Here is an 18,749-nt window from a genome sequence, read left to right as displayed (position 1 = left end):
TGCTAGAACCATTCCCTTGATCTCTCTTCATTAACTCAGGGCTGAAGGCAAATCAGAAAAATGCTTTGCTTGGTATGACTGTGGGACATCTTATACATTGTGGTGGTTATTATTATTAGTGTTATTATTAGTCATCTTCATGAGAAATTAAACCAAGTTAAAATAAAAAAACAAGAAGGACATTTTTGCTTGTGTTGATTAGGCTGTTCATTTAATATCACTCATATTGCTACATGTATATTCGTTTGGAATAATTCATTGTATTTATAAATAACAGCAACAATGAATGATTGATTGATGTGAGTGTACGTGTATGCGCTGGAACTTGACACACCCAAGACATACATAATAAAATATCTTTATCTACGGTTTCCCGGGACCTGTCAACCAGCCGTGAGTGCGGGCGATGGGCGCAGATTATGGAGTACCCAGGGCGCATCTTGGCGCTTATTCTCATCACGCACTGGAGCTCGTTACATCGGGGGTACAGAAGCCGGCTTCTGCAAATCATATAGGGGATCCGTCTCTGCCCCCAGCCCCACCTAACCGGAGAGATACTATAAAAATAATGTATGCAACACTCAAATACACCGATTGGTAGATTGAACTGTCAATCCACAGACCCGGACCCTGCCCGCTCCCCGCTGAATAACACTAAAACAGTTGAAGAAGTAGAAAGGGAATATATTTGCTTGATATCCTTTCCCAGAACCACGTTTTCAGTCATTTTCAATGAACATGAACGGCGGGGATTTCGCGCTCGGTTCGGAGGTTCGGCTGCATCGTATCGGGGGGAAGGCGCTGTTTGTTTGCCTGTTTCTAGCTTGCCTGCGAGTCTGGTAAGTTTGGCATTAGAGGAGCTAAAGAAAAAGCAGGAATGTGGTTATGACAAAGGCTGCCGTTCGATGTGCTTGTCGAAGAGTGATGCGTTTTTATATAACAGGGTTGGGCAGTTTTAAGTAAATATCTATTATTCATGTGCATCTTCAAGCGAAACTACATCGTGTGAATGGGCTAGGACGTTTCCTGGTTAACCCTGCGTTTGCAGAATTTCGTTACTGTAATAATACGAAACATTCTGTCACTAGCAACAACAACAACAACAACAACAATAATAATAATAATAATAATAATAATAATATATCATTATTATTATTTTTATTATATATGTGACTCCGTCTTGCAACAATAACGCGGTGGGGGAATCCTCCAGACACTTGTGTCTGCAATACTGTTGAGTAAAAGCGCACAAATGCTTCATCGAAATTGATTCAAGTTCCTTCTCCCTTTATAACAGAATCATAATATTGCAACGGTGTCTCTCTCTGTGTGTGTGTGTGTGTGTGTGTGTGTGTGGTTGCGGAGACAATCCTCTTCGCTCCGTTTCGGTTTTACTAGGCAATGTCACTTCAGGAAGAGGGACAACCTTGGGCAGCCGAGGCCAGCTCGTTTATTAAGATCAGCGTACTTGTGTTGAAAACGAATTATGCGCCAAGTCAGACATCAGCGTTTTAATTCCTGGCCTCGACTATGTATAATTCCTTGTTTTTTTTGTTTTTTTTACACATTTATTAACATTTACAGATGTTAATTTAATCGGTAAATTGAGAAAAAGTGATAAATAATAGCGAACATACACGGAACCTCTCTCTGTCACCACGCCAGAGATGTGTTTGAGTTATACTCGTTTGTTCGAGATCTGCGGCAAAAGGCTTTATAGCTTTTGTGAAATGTCCGGCTGCACGCCCGTCCCGTACTGCCCCCCCCCCCCCCCCCCCCCCTTCTAAAATACGTCAAATGATTTATGGTTAAGGGTGAGATGTTCCCCTTTTGCAATTTGCAACTATAATATCACATATGGTCAAACACCATAGCCAGCAAGTTTTAAAAAAAACTAAAAGAGAAAATGTCTGTGACCACCTAGAATCATGTACAACTAAAGAAGAGGTCAAACCTGAAAGACTGTATTGATACTCTGTGACCTAACTCACAGTGATGCATGACCTTTGCCTTGTTTGTGTTATATAGATATTTGTGTTTTGTGTGTGCATGTGATTAGCCTACAATTTGCACTAATGCCAACATATGCCCTATTCAAAATTTGTGGAATTTGGCTTCACTTCAGTTGCATCTTCATCTTCAACAATATTTTCACTGGTGACTGAGTGAGTCTTAGGTTAATTGCAACAGGCAGGCAAGTCTGTATGCAACACAACCCCCCTCAAACACACACACAAACGCACACACACACTCACACTCTAAGTGGGTGTATATAACACTTAATCGTTGAGTATCCTTCATGCTGTCTGTAGCCAGGATAGTTCCCATTGATCGCTCGGATCAGTGTGAATGTGTCGACCTTTGCTTTATTTTTTTTTGCCCTAGTTGGCAAGTACAGGGCAATGTAGCGGATGTTTCTCTCCACTGGGAGTTACAGCATCTGTAAAAACAAATTTAAAATGCTTGCTAATGCCCAGTGAGGTGTGTATTGTTGGCATGCGGTGTGTTGGAGTCCTATATTAAATCGTACGGTATCTTTAGCATTTTCAGGGAGCCTCCTAAGCTACCTTACATTACATTACATTACATTACAGTTATTTAGCTGACACTTTTTTCCAAAGCGACTTACTGTCGCTAAACTGGGCCCAATCCCGCCCTGGAGGGGTTAAGGGCCTTGACCAAGGGCCCAACTACTGTGCTGATTTTATCGTGCCTACACTGGAGCCTGAACAATCAACCTTCTGGGTCCCAGTCATGGACAGGTACCTTAGCCACTAGGCTAAAGGCTCTCCCACCTACTCCACATATATCTCCATTTCCTGTTGAGCTACAGTGTCGAAAAATAATCCATTTGGGTCAGTCAGTCTTAGTCTTGGTTAGCATAAGAGCAGTATGTAGATAACAGGTGTTTTTTGTGGCAACACTTTTACCTTTTGGTCAAATTAATAAATATAAAAACAGAGAGGGTGGCAAATGCGTACTCTGTGAGCAGATCATTGTTGGGCGAGCCCTTTCAGTCTGTTCATCCATGAATCAAGATCTTTGTTGTTGATGGCCTGTCCTTTTGGGCTGTATTCTACATGTTCATTAGCAGATGCTAATACAAGCTGTGTGTTGCCTGTATGTTTATTAGTGGATGCTAACACAAACTGTGTGTTGCCTGTATGTTTATTAGTGGATGATAACACAAGCTGTGTGTTGCACCTCTGTTCATTAGCAGGTGCTAATACAAGCTGTGTGTTGCCCCTGTATTTATAAGTGGATGTTAACACAAGCTGTGTGTTGCACCTGTGTTTATTAGCAGACGCTAACGCAAGCCTCGCTGTTGTATACATAGTCCCCCCATTTCAGGGCACCACACAGCAATGTTATGTAAATGAAAGTAAGTCATGTTTTGTTCATGCGATAACTGCTTGAAGTATGTGATTCATGGGCATCACCAGTTGCTGGGTGTCTTCTCTGGTGATGCTCTACCAGGCCTGTATTGCTGCCATCTTTAGCTTGTGCTTGTTTTGGGCGCTAGTCCCCAAATCCGTGAGAGGCAGACTCGGGCGACTCGGATGTTGCATGTGTAGGCCGGACCTGATGATGTTGATGGTGTGGCGGTTTCCTGTTGTTGTTTCTTCCTCTTCTCTTTGCTTCATGGTGTTGAGCCAAGGTGGTTCATATGTGTCTGTTGCCACTGAATATGGTCTTGAGGACTTGAGGTCTTGCTTGCAGACATCCTTATAGCGTAGCTGTGGGTGGCCCCTTGCCAGGTGATAATTCCGCGTAAAGAATGTCCTTTGGGATTCGTCTGTCGTCCATCCGCCGAACATGGCCCAGCCAGCGAAGACACTGCTGCCTCAGGAGAGAGTACATACTGCTCTCTCCAGGACTCCAGTGTGCCCAGTATGCGCCTCAGGCAGCGCAGGTGGAAGCTGTGTAGCCTCCGCTCTTGATGCGAGTATGTGGTCCAAGCTCGCTGCCATACAGGAGTGTCCTGATGACCCAGGCTCTGTATACTTGTACCTTTGTGTGGGCTGTGAGTTTGCCATTGCCCCATACTCTGGCTGTGAGCTTCCCAAAACTAGAGGCTGCTTTTCCAATTCAGCGGCTGAGCTCAGCATCGAGTGACAGGTTGTTGGTGATGGTGGACCCAAGGTAAGTGAAATTTCTATTTCTAACTATTGACTTAGTTTTATTCAGGCTGATGGTCAGGCTGAAGTCCTGGCATGCTTGGGTGAACTGGTCCATGAGGGTTTGCAGGTGCTCCTGGGAGTGTACTGCCACTGCTGCGTCAGCAGTGAACAGCATGGCCCAGATGATGAGTGCTCTGACCTTTGATTTAGCTTTTAGTTGAGTGAGGTTGAATAGTTTACCATTGGTCCTTGCGTGCAGGAAGACTCCCTCAGTTGATGTTCCGAAGGCTTGCCGCAGGAGGAGAGAAAATAATATCCCAAACAACATCCCTGCTTGACTTGGATTTTGAAGGGGTCTGAAGTGGACCCATCAAAATGTGCACTCGGATATCTGTAGTTATTGCATCCATTTCGATCGCTTTTTTGGAATTTAGCGAACCCATGCCTCATTTGGTGTTGCAGCAGAAAATATCTTAAATAGAATTTATGTAGCCTATAGAATATGTTTTACATTATGCAATGTGAAGTTTGCATATTATTTAGGCTACTTAACAGAAACATTAATAAAGAGTTAATTTGATTCAGTGACTATGAATTGGCAAAAACTCTCTAAATTTAACTGATGCTTACTTATTATTTTACCAATAGGGTATTTTATTATTAAGAAAGACCTGAGTGATTCCATTTGTGTCCTAAATTAATCTGAAGAATGTGAATGATGCAATATTGGAATGGTATTTGGTTTTGTAGAGGGGGATCCCCCTCCACACCAGAGCCAGTCAGGCCCTAGTCAGCTTCACAGAGAGCCTCAATGAAAGCCTCACAGAGAGCCTCAATGTCAGCCTCACAGAGAGCCTCAATGCCAGCCTCACAGAGAGCCGCAGTGCCTGCCTCACAGAGAACCTCAATGCCAGCCTCACAGAGAGCCTCAATGCCTGCTTCACAGAGAGCCCCAATGCCAGCCTCACAGAGAGTCCAATGCCAGTCTCACAGAGAGCCCCAATGCCAGCCTCACAGAGAGCCCCAATGCCAGCCTTACAGAGGGCTTCAATGCCTGCCTCACAGAGAACCTCAATGCCAGCCTCACAGAGAGCCCAATGCCAGCCTCACAGAGAGCCCAATGCCAGCCTCACAGAGAACCTCAATGCCTGCCTCACAGAGAGCCCAATGCCTGCCTCACAGAGAGCCCAATGCCAGCCTCACAGAGAACCTCAATGCCAGCCTCACAGAGAGCCCAATGCCTGCCTCACAGAGAACCTCAATGCCAGCCTCACAGAGAGCCCAATGCCTGCCTCACAGAGAGCCCAATGCCAGCCTCACAGAGAGCCTCAATGCCAGCCTCACAGAGAGCCGCAGTGCCTGCCTCACAGAGAACCTCAATGCCAGCCTCACAGAGAACCTCAATGCCAGCCTCACAGAGAGCCCCAATGCCAGCCTCACAGAGAACCTCAATGCCAGCCTCACAGAGAGCCTCAATGCCTACTTCACAGAGAGCCCCAATGCCAGCCTCACAGAGAGTCCAATGCCAGTCTCACAAAGAGCCCCAATGCCAGCCTCACAGAGAGTCCAATGCCAGTCTCACAGAGAGCCCCAATGCCAGCCTCACAGAGAGCCCCAATGCCAGCCTTACAGAGGGCTTCAATGCCTGCCTCACAGAGAGCCCAATGCCAGCCTCACAGAGAGCCCAATGCCAGCCTCACAGAGAACCTCAATGCCTGCCTCACAGAGAGCCCAATGCCTGCCTCACAGAGAGCCCAATGCCAGCCTCACAGAGAACCTCAATGCCAGCCTCACAGAGAGCCCAATGCCTGCCTCACAGAGAACCTCAATGCCAGCCTCACAGAGAGCCCAATGCCTGCCTCACAGAGAGCCCAATGCCAGCCTCACAGAGAACCTCAATGCCAGCCTCACAGAGAGCCTCAATGCCTGCCTCACAGAGAGCCCCAATGCCAGCCTCACAGAGAGCCCCAATGCCAGCCTCAGAGAGGGCCTTAATGCCAGCCTCACAGAGAACCTCAATGCCAGCCTCACAGAAAGCCTCAATGCCTGCCTCACAGAGAGCCCAATGCCAGCCTCACAGAGAGCCTCCATGCAGTGCAGAGATAGAGGAGGAAGAAGCCCATGCCCTAATAAACAAATCAGTTAGAATTGACACAAGATCAGTTCCCAGTCTCCGAGAGGAGCTTAGTAGAGCTTTGGTGTCCAAGGGCTAGGTTTGATTTTGACATTGGTAGGGACACAAATGGGGGAGGTTCAGAGGGGATGTAACCCCCACTGGAAGCTGAGGTATTTTGCATAGACTTCTGACCGGCATTTCATGTCATCTAGAGCCTTAATTTATGGATAATTATGGCGGCCAACACGCTCGTTAACACAGACACAGGGTTGTAGCACATTTATTAATCCTTTACTCAAATTTGCCAGCTGAATGGGACTTTGAAGAGCACATTTTAGTTTTAAGGCAGGTACTGTTGCCGATTCAAACCTGTGATCTGTAAACATGTATTTACATTAAAAATAATAATTGTTATGTATGGTGCAGAGAGCTCAGACGCAGACCACAGGATAATCCAAAAATTGTAGTTTAATGTTCAGTGGTCAAAGCCAAGAGATCCAGTACAAAGCCAAGAACAAAAAGCAAACGAAAAACAAGCGAGAGGTCAAAATCAAGGAAATCACAGGGTGAAGGTACAAAAGGGCAAAAACAAACTCGTAGTCAAAAATACAAAACAACACGTCGGAAAACCAGAAGATCAGATGAGCAAACAAAACAAGAGGGCAAGGCAGGTACAGAAGTCAAGGCAAAGGGGTGTCTATCATGAATCTCAATAATAAGGCTTACACAAAATCGGCACTTACTACGATCAACGTTCTGACAAAGAAGCATACTGAGAATGGGGTTTAAATACAAGAGGGAAGGTGACAATCTAGGCGGGGCAGAGAAAAAGGTGGGCTAAACAAATTGACAACAGGTGGGAAAACATAGTGAATATTATTTTTATTGTTAGTTAGTTAGACAGACAGTAAGTGTATTAATCGTATTAGTACTGTACAAAACCTAGATTAGTAGTAGTTAGTAAGACATTTTACTACCATTTAACTACCAAGACAAAGCAGGAAGTAAGAAAACGTGAGTGACGAAAATAATTGGAAACCTGAAAATACCGTAAACACCTGAATAGTGGGGCACGCAAACATTGGGGGGTGACTAGACTGGCAAACATTCAGACGCAGACATAACAGGGGAGGACAATAGAGAACTGTAATGGAAAACATAAACCAGGTAACTATAAAAAATGAAGAATAAACAAGAATAAACATGAAAACATACAGAACAAATACAAAAACATTACAAATAATAATAAGATTGTTATTATTTTAAGACTAATAAAATGTTGAAGATTGGTGAGATTAATTATTGTGACTAATACAAATTCAAACAACACATTTTTATTCCAAATACTAATGTCATGTTCCAGTTTATTCTGCTTCGCTTGTCACTGGTGTCTGCACGCACACCTTTGCCGGTTTCTCTCAAAGATGCTCCAAATAAAACAATTTGCTACTCATCAATGTACTAAAAATAATAGTTTAATTCAACAAACAGGACGGATGTCGCCCTGCTAGCGCCAGCACAGGGGACATGTATCGACCACCAATCGCAGTCTTTCTAAAAGTAGAGCCACTGTAAGTCATAAAAGGTGGCATGCTGCCCGGCTCCTTTTTTTTTTTTGGTCTACTACTTACATTTTTGGGGAACACTCTGCATGCCCTGGCCATAACACCCCGACCACTGTGTGTCACATATGAGGTGGTATGCTTTCGATCTTGGGCAGTTCCTTCTCTCCTCTATACTTTGCTTTGCTGTCACTCACATCTAAATAATTCTTTGTCTCATCTGTCCACGAGGCCATTTTCCAGAACTGTGATTGCTCTATTAAGTACTTCTTAGCAAACTAACTGGGCCATCCCGTTTTTGCATTTAAACAGTGGTTTGTATCTTGCAGTGCAGCCTCTGTATTTCTGTTCATGAAATCTTCTGCGGACAGTGGTCATTGACAAACCCACACTCCAGAAGAGTGTTTCTGATCTTGTGGACAGGTGTTTGAGGATTTATGGAGAGAATTCTTCTGTCATCCTTGGCCTGCCAGTCCCTTTGCGATGAGTAAGCTCACCAGCGCTCTCTTTCTTCTTATTTATGTTCCAAACTATTGATTTTGGTCAGCCTAAGGTTTGGCAGATGTCTCTTTGACATTCATTGTCTTCAGCTTTGGTCCACATGTGGATAAACAGCAATAATAGCTTCCAAAGGTAATCAGAAGACTAGGTGCTAAAAATATTGTATACCTGCATTAAGGAGGCAATTAAACACACCTGAGAAATTATAAACACCTGTGAAGCCATGTGTCCTAAACATTATGGTGCTCTGAAATGGGGGGATGCTGTAATTTTTATGCAAAAGTGACACTTTTGTTCAACCATTTTCCTCTGCAGTCATCATATGGTTTTGCTGCTTGTGTGTAAACGGGGATTTATTTGAAAAATCGAGAGTGACTGATTTTAACCATCTTCTGTGGCTGACTTTAGCCATATTCCAGCATGCATAGGTGCAGGACCTGAGGAATATACATTTTGCAGTAATTACAGCCCTTGCACTCCTGTATGTAGGCTTGTCTCACAATACGTCACTGTCCCAAACCTTTTAAACTGTCCAGAAATGCTGTAGATTCCACAGATTCCAGTGTCCCATGGAGATATCCAGATGTCATCTAGATGGTTGTCCAATCTATGTGTTGAGGCTGACAGTAAGTCACATAAATCACCATTTTACACACTCAAACAGGTCTCACATCAAAGGGCCAGGAGTCAGGGCCCCTATATTAACTACCCTCTGGCTTTAATGAGCTTACCACTCATGAGATATTCGCTCTAATAGGATATGCCCTTTCATCAACAGAATTGATTTTCAGCAATGCCTTCCTTTCATACCGAGAGGAACTGCAGAGTTTGAGTATATTCAGTATAACAATCAATCTGAAGTTTACTTAGAGATATGTTTTAAAATGGGAAAAAATATATACTTTAGTGGAAAATAAATAATATCCTGTAAAGGCTTACGACGCACAATATTTGGTGAACAGATTCTAAATAAATCAGAATATGGGCATATAATAATGCATATTTTTGAAGCGAGGAGAATCTATAGCATGACAAACGGTCATGCAGAATGGTTTTTGGCTAGTCATTCCCACTGTCATGCTCTTTGGATAAAGTGCTGTCAGATGATTTATTTCTTTTATTACTTATTACTTCGCCAAAAAGTGGGCATACTGCCAATTTTTGAAAGGGCAGTAGAAGATACTAAGGACCAGTTACCACCATTACAGTCAGGAAAAGTATTTTGTCAGAAAAAGGTAAAAAGATTCATTTGTTTCTTTCATTGCTGTCAGAAATAGCAGTAAATGCCCTGAGCACCTCAATAAAACAAATGTTTTATCCCAAACACACACTTCAGGGGTAGTCTTGTGCAAATGACGTCTACAAATATATGTTTACGTTAATGTGGCATGATGCTAAAATCGATGCATAAAATCTTCTGCCATCCATTGTGGATGCATCCTTTCAACAATGGATCAGATCTCGAGGATACGCAACTGTAAAAACGCAATGCTCTGAAAATGCCCTGGTCTTTGAATTGCATTTTCGTTTACACAAACAGAAATTTGCACGCGGTCCCTCAGAAGCCCTTCTGCTGCAGCACCCACAGTGCAGACATCATCCCGTGCCATCGGCATGATTGTCACACAACATCTGTCAGCACCGGAGCACGTTCTTCTTCTGGGGAAAAAAGCAGTGCTGACATTAGCTTTGTAGCTGGGAAGGTGCTGCCTTAAGCAACATGGTAATGATTTATTTCTGCTGTCTTCTTGAATCTATTTTTTATCATTTCACTTTTGGTGTTTAAGACAAGCTATTATTTTTGTGTTTCTATGTTTTGTTTTTTACTGTACCTGTATATGGCATTATGCTTACTAGCATTTGTTTTTGCCCTTTTTGGGTTTTTTTAGCGTGACACTTTTAATGGGCAGTCTAGTTTTCAATCTACTTTTCTGCTGAAACAAAAACCAACAAAATATCACATGAAATACTAAATGCCATGGCCTTAATACAGATATGACTCATTTTTACTCCCCTTTAGTTGCGTGTAAGTTCATAAATAGCTCAACTAAAAATTAGCTCATACTTAAATTAACTACATACCAAGTGGGAACACTCACTTATGGATATGTCACTGACACTGAGTTTTTGTTGTGCCCTATGTGTGTTTTGCTTGTGGGGAAACTGTTATAGTTGTGCACTATGTGTGTTTGACTTGTGTGGACACTCAATTTTAGTTGTGCACTATGTGTATTTGACTTGTGGGGACAGTCAGTTATAGTTGTGCCCTATGTGTATTTGACTTACGTGTACAGTCAGTTACAGACGTGCCCTGTTGGGACATTACATAATAGATGGTCACACACAGTAGAAATAGCTGAATTGTCTGGATGGGTCCCAAGCTTTCAGACCTTTGCAATATTTTACGCTGGGCAATTAAGGCATATATATAGCATCAGCACCCTGCTGGAGGAATCGGACAGATCTGTGTGTGTGTGTGTGTGTGTGTGTGTGTGTGAGTGTGTGCACAAGTGTCACACTGATGAAGAGCTTACTCTGGAAAGGAAGGTTAACATCAGACCGTCCCCATTGTGCTGTCTCATGGTTCTCTCATTGGAGAGTTCATTAATTCTGCAAAAAAGAGCCTTCTTTTCCCTGAAGCCAAGTCCACCTAAGCAGGTGCTGTTTTTGGTTCAAATGATTCACCCCATATTTCAGCATGCATGTCTGCAACTTTCAGATCAAATGTGCTTCCCTGCTGTAAAATCCAGCTATGCCAGCTTGACCAGCTTCAAAAATTGAGCTGGTCAAGCTGGTCATAAGCTGGTCTAGCTGGGTATGAGCTGGACAACCAGTTACTTGCTCTTTCAAAACATGAGGTGCTCAAACCATGTTAAGCTGGGAGCTGGTCTGAACTGGTCAACCAGCTAAATCATATTGAGCTGGGAGCTGGTCTGAACTGGTCAACCAGCTAAATCATATTGAGCTGGGAGCTGGTCTGAACTGCTCTTCTCAGCAGGGTTCTTGAAATCATTGAATCATTTTTGGGGACCCCTGAATTATTGAGCTGGACCCCTTAATTATTGTGGGGGACCCCTGAATTATTAAGGGGGACCTCCTAATCATTGTGGGGGACCCCTGAATTATTGAGAGCGACCCCTTAATCATTGTGGGGGACCCTTGAATCATTGCGGGGACCCCTGAGCTGAGATTGATGGCGTTGTGCCTGAAAACAAATGTTTTCTATTTTCTCCTTGAAGTGAGTCATTCAGCCCAAACAAACTGGAGGAGGAAGACTATGAAGACGTCCCAATAAATAAAACCTGGGTTTTGTCACCCAAGGTCTACGAGAGCGATGTCACCCTTATCCTGAATAAACTGCTCCTGGGCTACGACAACAAACTCCGGCCTGACATTGGAGGTGAGGACGCTCCACCAACGATTGAATCCATCAACGCATGTCCTGAACTTTGACTTACAATTACGTGCAAATCCATCTCCTCGTTTTTACAAAGGTACTACAGCAAGTGTAGCAACTAATGAGCTAAGCTATATTTGTGAATCAACAATTTAATGCACCCACACTTTGGTGTACAATTAAACTGAAGCAGACATCCTATTCAGGAAGTTTTAGTGATGGCTCAACTCACCAAAGTGTGTGTGAAGAAAATAATGTTTACTAAAAATGAATCAAAATTCAGGACAATTTATATGAAATCCTACCCTTATGTATTCATGCCATATTCATTTAGAGTATAAAGAATACAATTACCATGTGCACTGCCAGTGCCAGGCTCAATACACATCTGTATTCAACTTTGTCTTTGACTTTGTCTGGAAAGTTATTTTCGGCTTTTTGTTGAACTCTCCAAGCTCTTTGTGAAGAAAGAAGAAAAATAAACAGTTGCATTTAAATGGTAAACCAAAGCTGTGATGATTGAATTCAGGCTTGGGCACTTTGAACAGAAAACCGATTCTGCTGACCACAGTGCTCTAACTGTGAGCTCCTGTTCCTGCTGCATAATCATGGCGGACATGGTTCCGTCGAGAGCCTTACACTTGCATATGCTGGAATTTGTAGAGAGATTCCTGTTGTAACAAAGCCAGATCACTTTGGATTGAAAACCAATACTACTGTGCAAAGACTTAAGTTAATTAGCTTCTCAGCTGCAGCTCTGGACACTGGGCAAAATAAACGACTGCAAACAACCTCAAACCACACATCAATCTTGGCACGCAAGGAGCTGCTCCTTTGACAGTATAATTGAAGAGGTTTTATACTTCAGGGTGTCTCTGGCTTAGATAGATGCCACATTAAAATGTGGATGTCTTTTTAATAGTTAAAACCACATTCACACAGCGCATTGCAATTTTTTACAGTGAGGCCAACTGTTATCGAGACGGCAGTTTACGTCAACAGCATAGGACCCGTCGACCCCATCAATATGGTGAGTGTTTTTTTCTCGTGTTCAAAGCCGGTAAACAGATGGCAGATTCAGGAAGTCAGTTTTAAAATGTGTTCATAACCCTGGAGATACAGACATTCCCATTTGCAAGCATTAAAAACAGAAATGCCAGTAACATTTGTTTTCATTTATGGTAATATGCTCTTATTACAGCCTAATTAGTATAATATTTTAGTCTTGTTCAGAAAAGTAAGTACATGAACTGTCTGATGGCGGTGTGCTCATTAAATTAGTTCTCGTCTTGTTTTTAAGGAGTACACCATTGACATATTCTTCGCCCAGACGTGGTACGACAGTCGTCTGAAGTTCAACAGTTCCATGAAGCTCCTAATGCTCAACAGCAACATGGTGGGGAAAATCTGGATCCCAGACACCTTCTTCCGGAATTCCCGGAAGTCCGATGCCCACTGGATCACCACGCCCAACCGGCTGTTGAGGCTTTGGAGCAACGGGCGGGTGATGTACACACTGAGGTGGGGCTGCTCGTTAACGCACCCAAGCTCATTAACGTTTCTTGTTTAGTACTAGATGTCTGTGTGGCTTTAAATTCTACATTTGTACCCTGTCAAGACAAAGTCGTCTTTGTTTGTTCCGTTCAATTTTATTTTGTGTACATATGAATCTGAAGTTCTTGCACACATAAACAATACAAGTACAAGGTAACAGGAAATTAAAGTTAAAATCAAAAAATAAAATTACGCTGCCATAATTTCACCTTTCAAAAATGATGTGATGCACATGCGATTACTTAATATTTACTTGTTTTGTCGTTTTATTTTTCTTCTGCAATTTTTTTTTTTTTTGTCAGGTTGACAATTAATGCGGAGTGCTACCTTAAGCTGCATAACTTTCCCATGGACGAGCACTCCTGTCCCCTGGAGTTCTCCAGCTGTAGGTGCTAAATTCTCCCCTTTTATCCACTCACATCTCTGCCTCGGGCTCAGTAAATATCCAGAGCTGTCAGTGATGCTGACCCCATCTGCTTGAGTGCCTCGCTCTAGACCCTGAGCGCCATCTCACAGGCCTGCAGAGATCAGGGAAAGAGCCACATTTTCCACCCAAAAAACTGTGAAAACCATCATTCATGCATCGCATCGTCGCATGATTTGTGTCCTGCGTGCTGCATTCCATCGGTCTAGTGTTTCACTATCCGACCACTTCCTGTCCCGTGATCATCGCTGTTCCGCGGTCCAGGAGCCTACTTTCTGTTTGCTATCATCGCTGCTCTAGGATCCTGTGGCCTACTTCCTGTTCCGGGGTCAATTGTACAAACTTGTCCTGGGAATCCCACAGCCCACTCAAAGCCTTGTATAGCACTTTCAGACTGCGTCCCAGCCTTTTGCCCTCATGAACTGCTGTGTTGTGGAGCTCAGGCAGTGTGGGGGTTGCACTATAACATCACTCCTGTTCTACTGTTGTCCTGTAGATGGCTACCCCAAAAATGAGATTCAGTACCGCTGGCAGCGGAGGTCGGTGGAGGTGGCGGATCAGCGGTACTGGAGACTGTACCAGTTTGCATTCGTGGGGCTGCGGAACACTTCAGATGTGGCCCATACCCAATCAGGTGTGACTCGCCCCGATTATCATATTGTCGTAGGGCAGGGATGATCAACTCTGGCCCTCCAATCCAAATCCAGACCTGGTTTTCTTTTCTCCCAGGTTAATTAATGCTACTGATTTTCTTCACACCTGACCTCCAGATAAAGGGAGAGTAGAAAACCAGCAGTTCTTGGCCCTCAAGGACTATGAGTTGCTGATCTCTGTTTTAGGGAGCATATTCATATTTTAGAGATGGTTTGGGTCTTATTGTGAGGGGGTGTTATCATATTTAAGAGATGGAGTCTTGTTTTGACTGGGTTTTGTGTTTTCCCTTTCTTAGGAGAGTATGTCATCATGACAATCTTTTTTGACCTGAGTCGGCGGATGGGCTACTTCACCATCCAGACCTACATCCCCTGCAGCATGATCGTGGTGCTGTCCTGGGTCTCCTTCTGGATCAACAAAGATGCCGTGCCGGCCAGGACGTCCTTGGGTACGTTTTACTCTGCTGAACGCAGGACTTTCTAGAGGTGTGGAGGCCAACCCTGGTCCTGGAGAACTGCAGGACCTGCTAGGGTCCCCAACCCTGATCCTGGAGAGCCATAGGTTCTGCTGGGGTCCCCGACCCTGGTCCTGGAGAGCCACATAGTCTGCTGGGGTCAGCAACCCTCGTCCTGGAGAGGCACAGGGTCTGCTGGGTTCCCCAACCCTGGTCCTGGAGAGCTGAAGGGTCTGCTGTTTTCATCTTAAACACAACCACTTCAGACCCAAGAAACCTGAAGAGGTGACTGTGTAATTAACTGTTTTATTTGATCAATTAAGGTGTAATAACACAAACCAATAGACCCTGTGGCTCTCCAGGACCAGGGTTGACCTGGTTTGGGGCTAGTTTTAATGCTTGTACTGAGCCTATAGTGATACTAAGCTTTCAGTTGGGGGTCATAGTAGTGGCCCTAGGTTGTGGTTAGGGTTCTAATCTCATGTGTCTTGCGCAGGTATCACCACGGTGCTCACCATGACAACGCTCAGCACCATCTCCCGGAAGTCCCTGCCCAAGGTGTCCTACGTGACGGCCATGGACCTATTTGTGTCCGTCTGCTTCATCTTCACCTTCGCCGCCCTGATGGAGTATGGCACGCTACACTACTTCACCAGCAACCGGCAGGCTAAGAAGGCTAAAGCTACCAGCACACAGGTGAGAAGGCTAAGCTAAAACTAACTGGCAGCCTGCAGGTGAGAGGGCTAAGCTAATGCTATCAGCACACAGGTGAGAGGCCTAAGCTAAAACTAACTGGCAGCCCGCAGGTTAGAGGGCCAACTATGAACAGAGGCAGTCTGACTCGCCAACCCCAGAGCACATAAGGGCTCATCACCCAAGCAGAGTGCATAGCACTGACATCTGTGAGCAGGAGATCTGGGACAATTGTATGCGTGAGTGAGAGAGTGAGGGAGGAGGGGGGGAGAGAAAGAGGGATGAGAGAGAGAGGGAGGGAGTGGGCTAGAGGGAGGGAGAGGGATGGAGGGAGATGGAGGGAGTGGGAGAGAGAAGGTGGGAGAGAGCGGGAGGGGGAGGGAGAGGGAGAGAGGGAGAAAGCATGAAAGTGAGGGGTATTATTCTCGGGGGACCTTCAGTATAATACCAGCTCCCCCCAGGTTAAGTGTACACATTAGCCAACACTGCAGGTTCCTGCCGTAACAGTCAGGCCATCAGTCGGTCAATAACCCCACCCCTCACCCAGCAGAGATCGGCGGTGGTGAACATCCGGCCGAGTGCGTCGCTGCTGCAGATGAACAACATCGCCCCCTACCAGGAGGACGACGACTACGCGTACGAGTGCCTGGATGGGAAGGACTGTGCCAGCTTCTTCTGCTGCTTCGAAGACTGCCGCTCGGGCGCCTGGCGCGAGAACCGCATGCAGGTGCGCGTCTCCAAGATCGACTCCTACGCCCGGATATTCTTCCCCACTGCGTTCGGCCTCTTCAATCTCGTCTACTGGGTGGGCTACCTCTACCTGTGAGAACTGATCAAACAAACTGGGTGGACTACCTCTACCTGTAAGAACACATCAAACAAACTGGGTGGGCTAGCTCTACCTGTAAAAACAAATCAAACAAACTGGGTGGGCTAGTTCTACCTGTAAAAACGAAACAAAAACTTGGTGGGTTAGCTCTTCCTCTAAAAAACAAAACAAAAACGGGGCCAGGTCTAACTGTAAGAACAAAACAAACAAAAACATAACAAATGTAGCATAAAAAAAGATTTTTAAATGAACAGATCTGTGTAGGATTTAGAATAGTTGCTTGTGAATACTCCCCTTCTGATTTTACAGTGGGGAACAGGTATATGGATTGGGGGAAGGGGTGATTTTGAGATGGGGGGGGGGGGGGGGGGGGCGGTGTAATTTAAGGGAGCCAGCAAGCTGTGAGTAAAAATTTAAAAATTGCTTCTTTAGACAAATATATTCCAATGAGTATGACATTATGCTGCATGTTCAGTAGAGGAGGTCATATCGGCAGCACTGGAGGCAATACTCAATAGGAGTAATGCCATTCTGCTTTCTCATTACATACTTTATCCAGCACACACCTTTATATTTACATTATCTTAATTACCTTCTTTAGCCCAATTAAAATACTTTTTTTTGTCCATTCCTGGGATAGATTGATAGTTACATTTATATACTTTACAGTGATGGAAGTGCTCATAGAGTTAAGCTGAGCATCTACTGTGCGCACATAATCAGCATTAATCGCATTAATAACTGAATGGGGTTCTCAATATCAGTTTTGGAAGAATCCCTGGATATGTGGTCATAACGTGTGTGATATTTTTAAGAATTGACCATTTGAGCCCTCAGGTTTTGGCTCATACAGGCATACACAGTTTTCCCATGAGGCTATATGCAGTTAGACTGATCCAAGTTTTGGGCTACAAAAATATGTATGTGCATAAATTTATATGCACTTCACCACATCACATGTGGTTAGATGAGTTAGTTTCTATAATTGATGGAGCTAAATGTGAATGGGAAGTATGGTCATTGAACCATATCAGTAAGACCCAATACGGCCATTAAACATACAGCTCTGTATTCTCCTCATGTCTAACTGCTGAAGCTAAGCTTGGTTCGTATTGCAATGGGAGGTTCTGAAAGATTTAAATAAAAAAAAATAAAAAAAATAAAAAATCCAATACCCTAGCTCTGTGATGGGGATGCTGTGTTGGTGGAGGTGGAACCATTCAGATGAGATGTTAACACGAAACTTGAGGCCCTGACTTAATGTTCAATTAAAGGTGACCACATAATTACTCCCAACATACTCAACAACATACTGTAGGACGAAATATGAGGGTGTACTAGACTGTGAATGAGACTAAAGGGCTGCTCATTATAGATTTCAGATGACATAAATAAAACCCATATATAACATTCTGGGCCGCATTTCCCAATAATGGTGTCTCTTAGCGTTTTACGAAGACTCCAAAGGTATACCTTACTAAAGTTGTTTCTACGAGTATTTCCCGAACTATCCTTTAGGAGGTTGCTTAAGGCATAGTTTCTACGTGCGATATTACTAGGCTCATCGAATAATCAAGGATCGAATATTCTCTCCATATTCAATATATTCCAGCGACTGCTTGACTGTGTTATGAGAGAAAGTAGTATTCTTATGAATGAGACACTGCACGAATACCTGAAAATATTGCATTCTTCGCGACTGGTGGGAGCTTATTAATAGAATTAAAAACTTTAGAACTTTAGAAACTCAAATTATATAAATGGTTTGTGATATCAGATTGTGGTATCACACCCCCACTACGCCACCTATCAATGCGCCTTCTTTGGTATGTCATGTTTTATTTACATTATTTTAATATCTTTGTCATAGTGCCTTAAATGACTTTGCAATCAGGCTTGATTTGCCAGAAGCAGCATCGCATTACTGGTGTAATTCACTATTTTCTCTGATTAGCTGACGTTTTCAATAAAACCGCACCAACAAGCAAAATGCACTAACAACATAAGCTATGGCGGAAGAAAAGCGGTCCCCCAGCTTCACAGAAAACAAAATGGAGGTGTTGTTTGAGGACGTGCCGCTGAATAAAGAAACATTATATTCCAGTTTTAACAAAACAAAGAAAGAACTGTGGTTAAACATCGCTTCAGCCCACAGAGAGAGTGGGAAATCGCCAGTTTATAAATATATAATATATAAAATATATATAAGGCAATTAGGCAACATGTTCAATAAAGTGCAACATGCATCCTTCGTAATGTACAATTTTATTCTTGGCATGAAAACAGTCCCATTAATGTGGTATTTTAGTAATATTATTAGCCAACTACAACTGTAGAATTATTAGCGTACATATTGCTTAACATATTGAGATGTAACTAAGAGCAGCAGCTGATTTCAGAGGCTTGCGGTCGTATCAGTGGTGGCCACTAGCGGAGTGAGCTGA

The 18,749-nt window shown here is 43.7% G+C and overlaps 1 protein-coding gene across 1 annotated transcript; it reads left to right on the top strand.

Moving 5' to 3' along the window:
- Window positions 1-738: 738 nt before the first annotated feature.
- Window positions 739-16,302, top strand: gabrg1 (gamma-aminobutyric acid type A receptor subunit gamma1). Its single transcript, XM_061246884.1, has 9 exons — window positions 739-839; window positions 11,540-11,700; window positions 12,660-12,727; window positions 12,998-13,218; window positions 13,554-13,636; window positions 14,172-14,309; window positions 14,625-14,777; window positions 15,280-15,479; window positions 16,027-16,302. The coding sequence occupies exons 1-9, from the start codon at window positions 739-741 to the stop codon at window positions 16,300-16,302; spliced, it is 1,401 nt and encodes a 466-aa protein (XP_061102868.1).
- The last annotated feature ends 2,447 nt before the right edge of the window (window positions 16,303-18,749 follow it).

The sequence above is a fragment of the Conger conger genome, chromosome 6 (assembly GCF_963514075.1).
Source record: "Conger conger chromosome 6, fConCon1.1, whole genome shotgun sequence".
Lineage (NCBI taxonomy): Eukaryota > Metazoa > Chordata > Actinopteri > Anguilliformes > Congridae > Conger > Conger conger.
The sequence above is the reverse complement of the archived record's forward strand: the minus strand, read 5'-3'. Positions and strand labels throughout refer to the sequence as shown.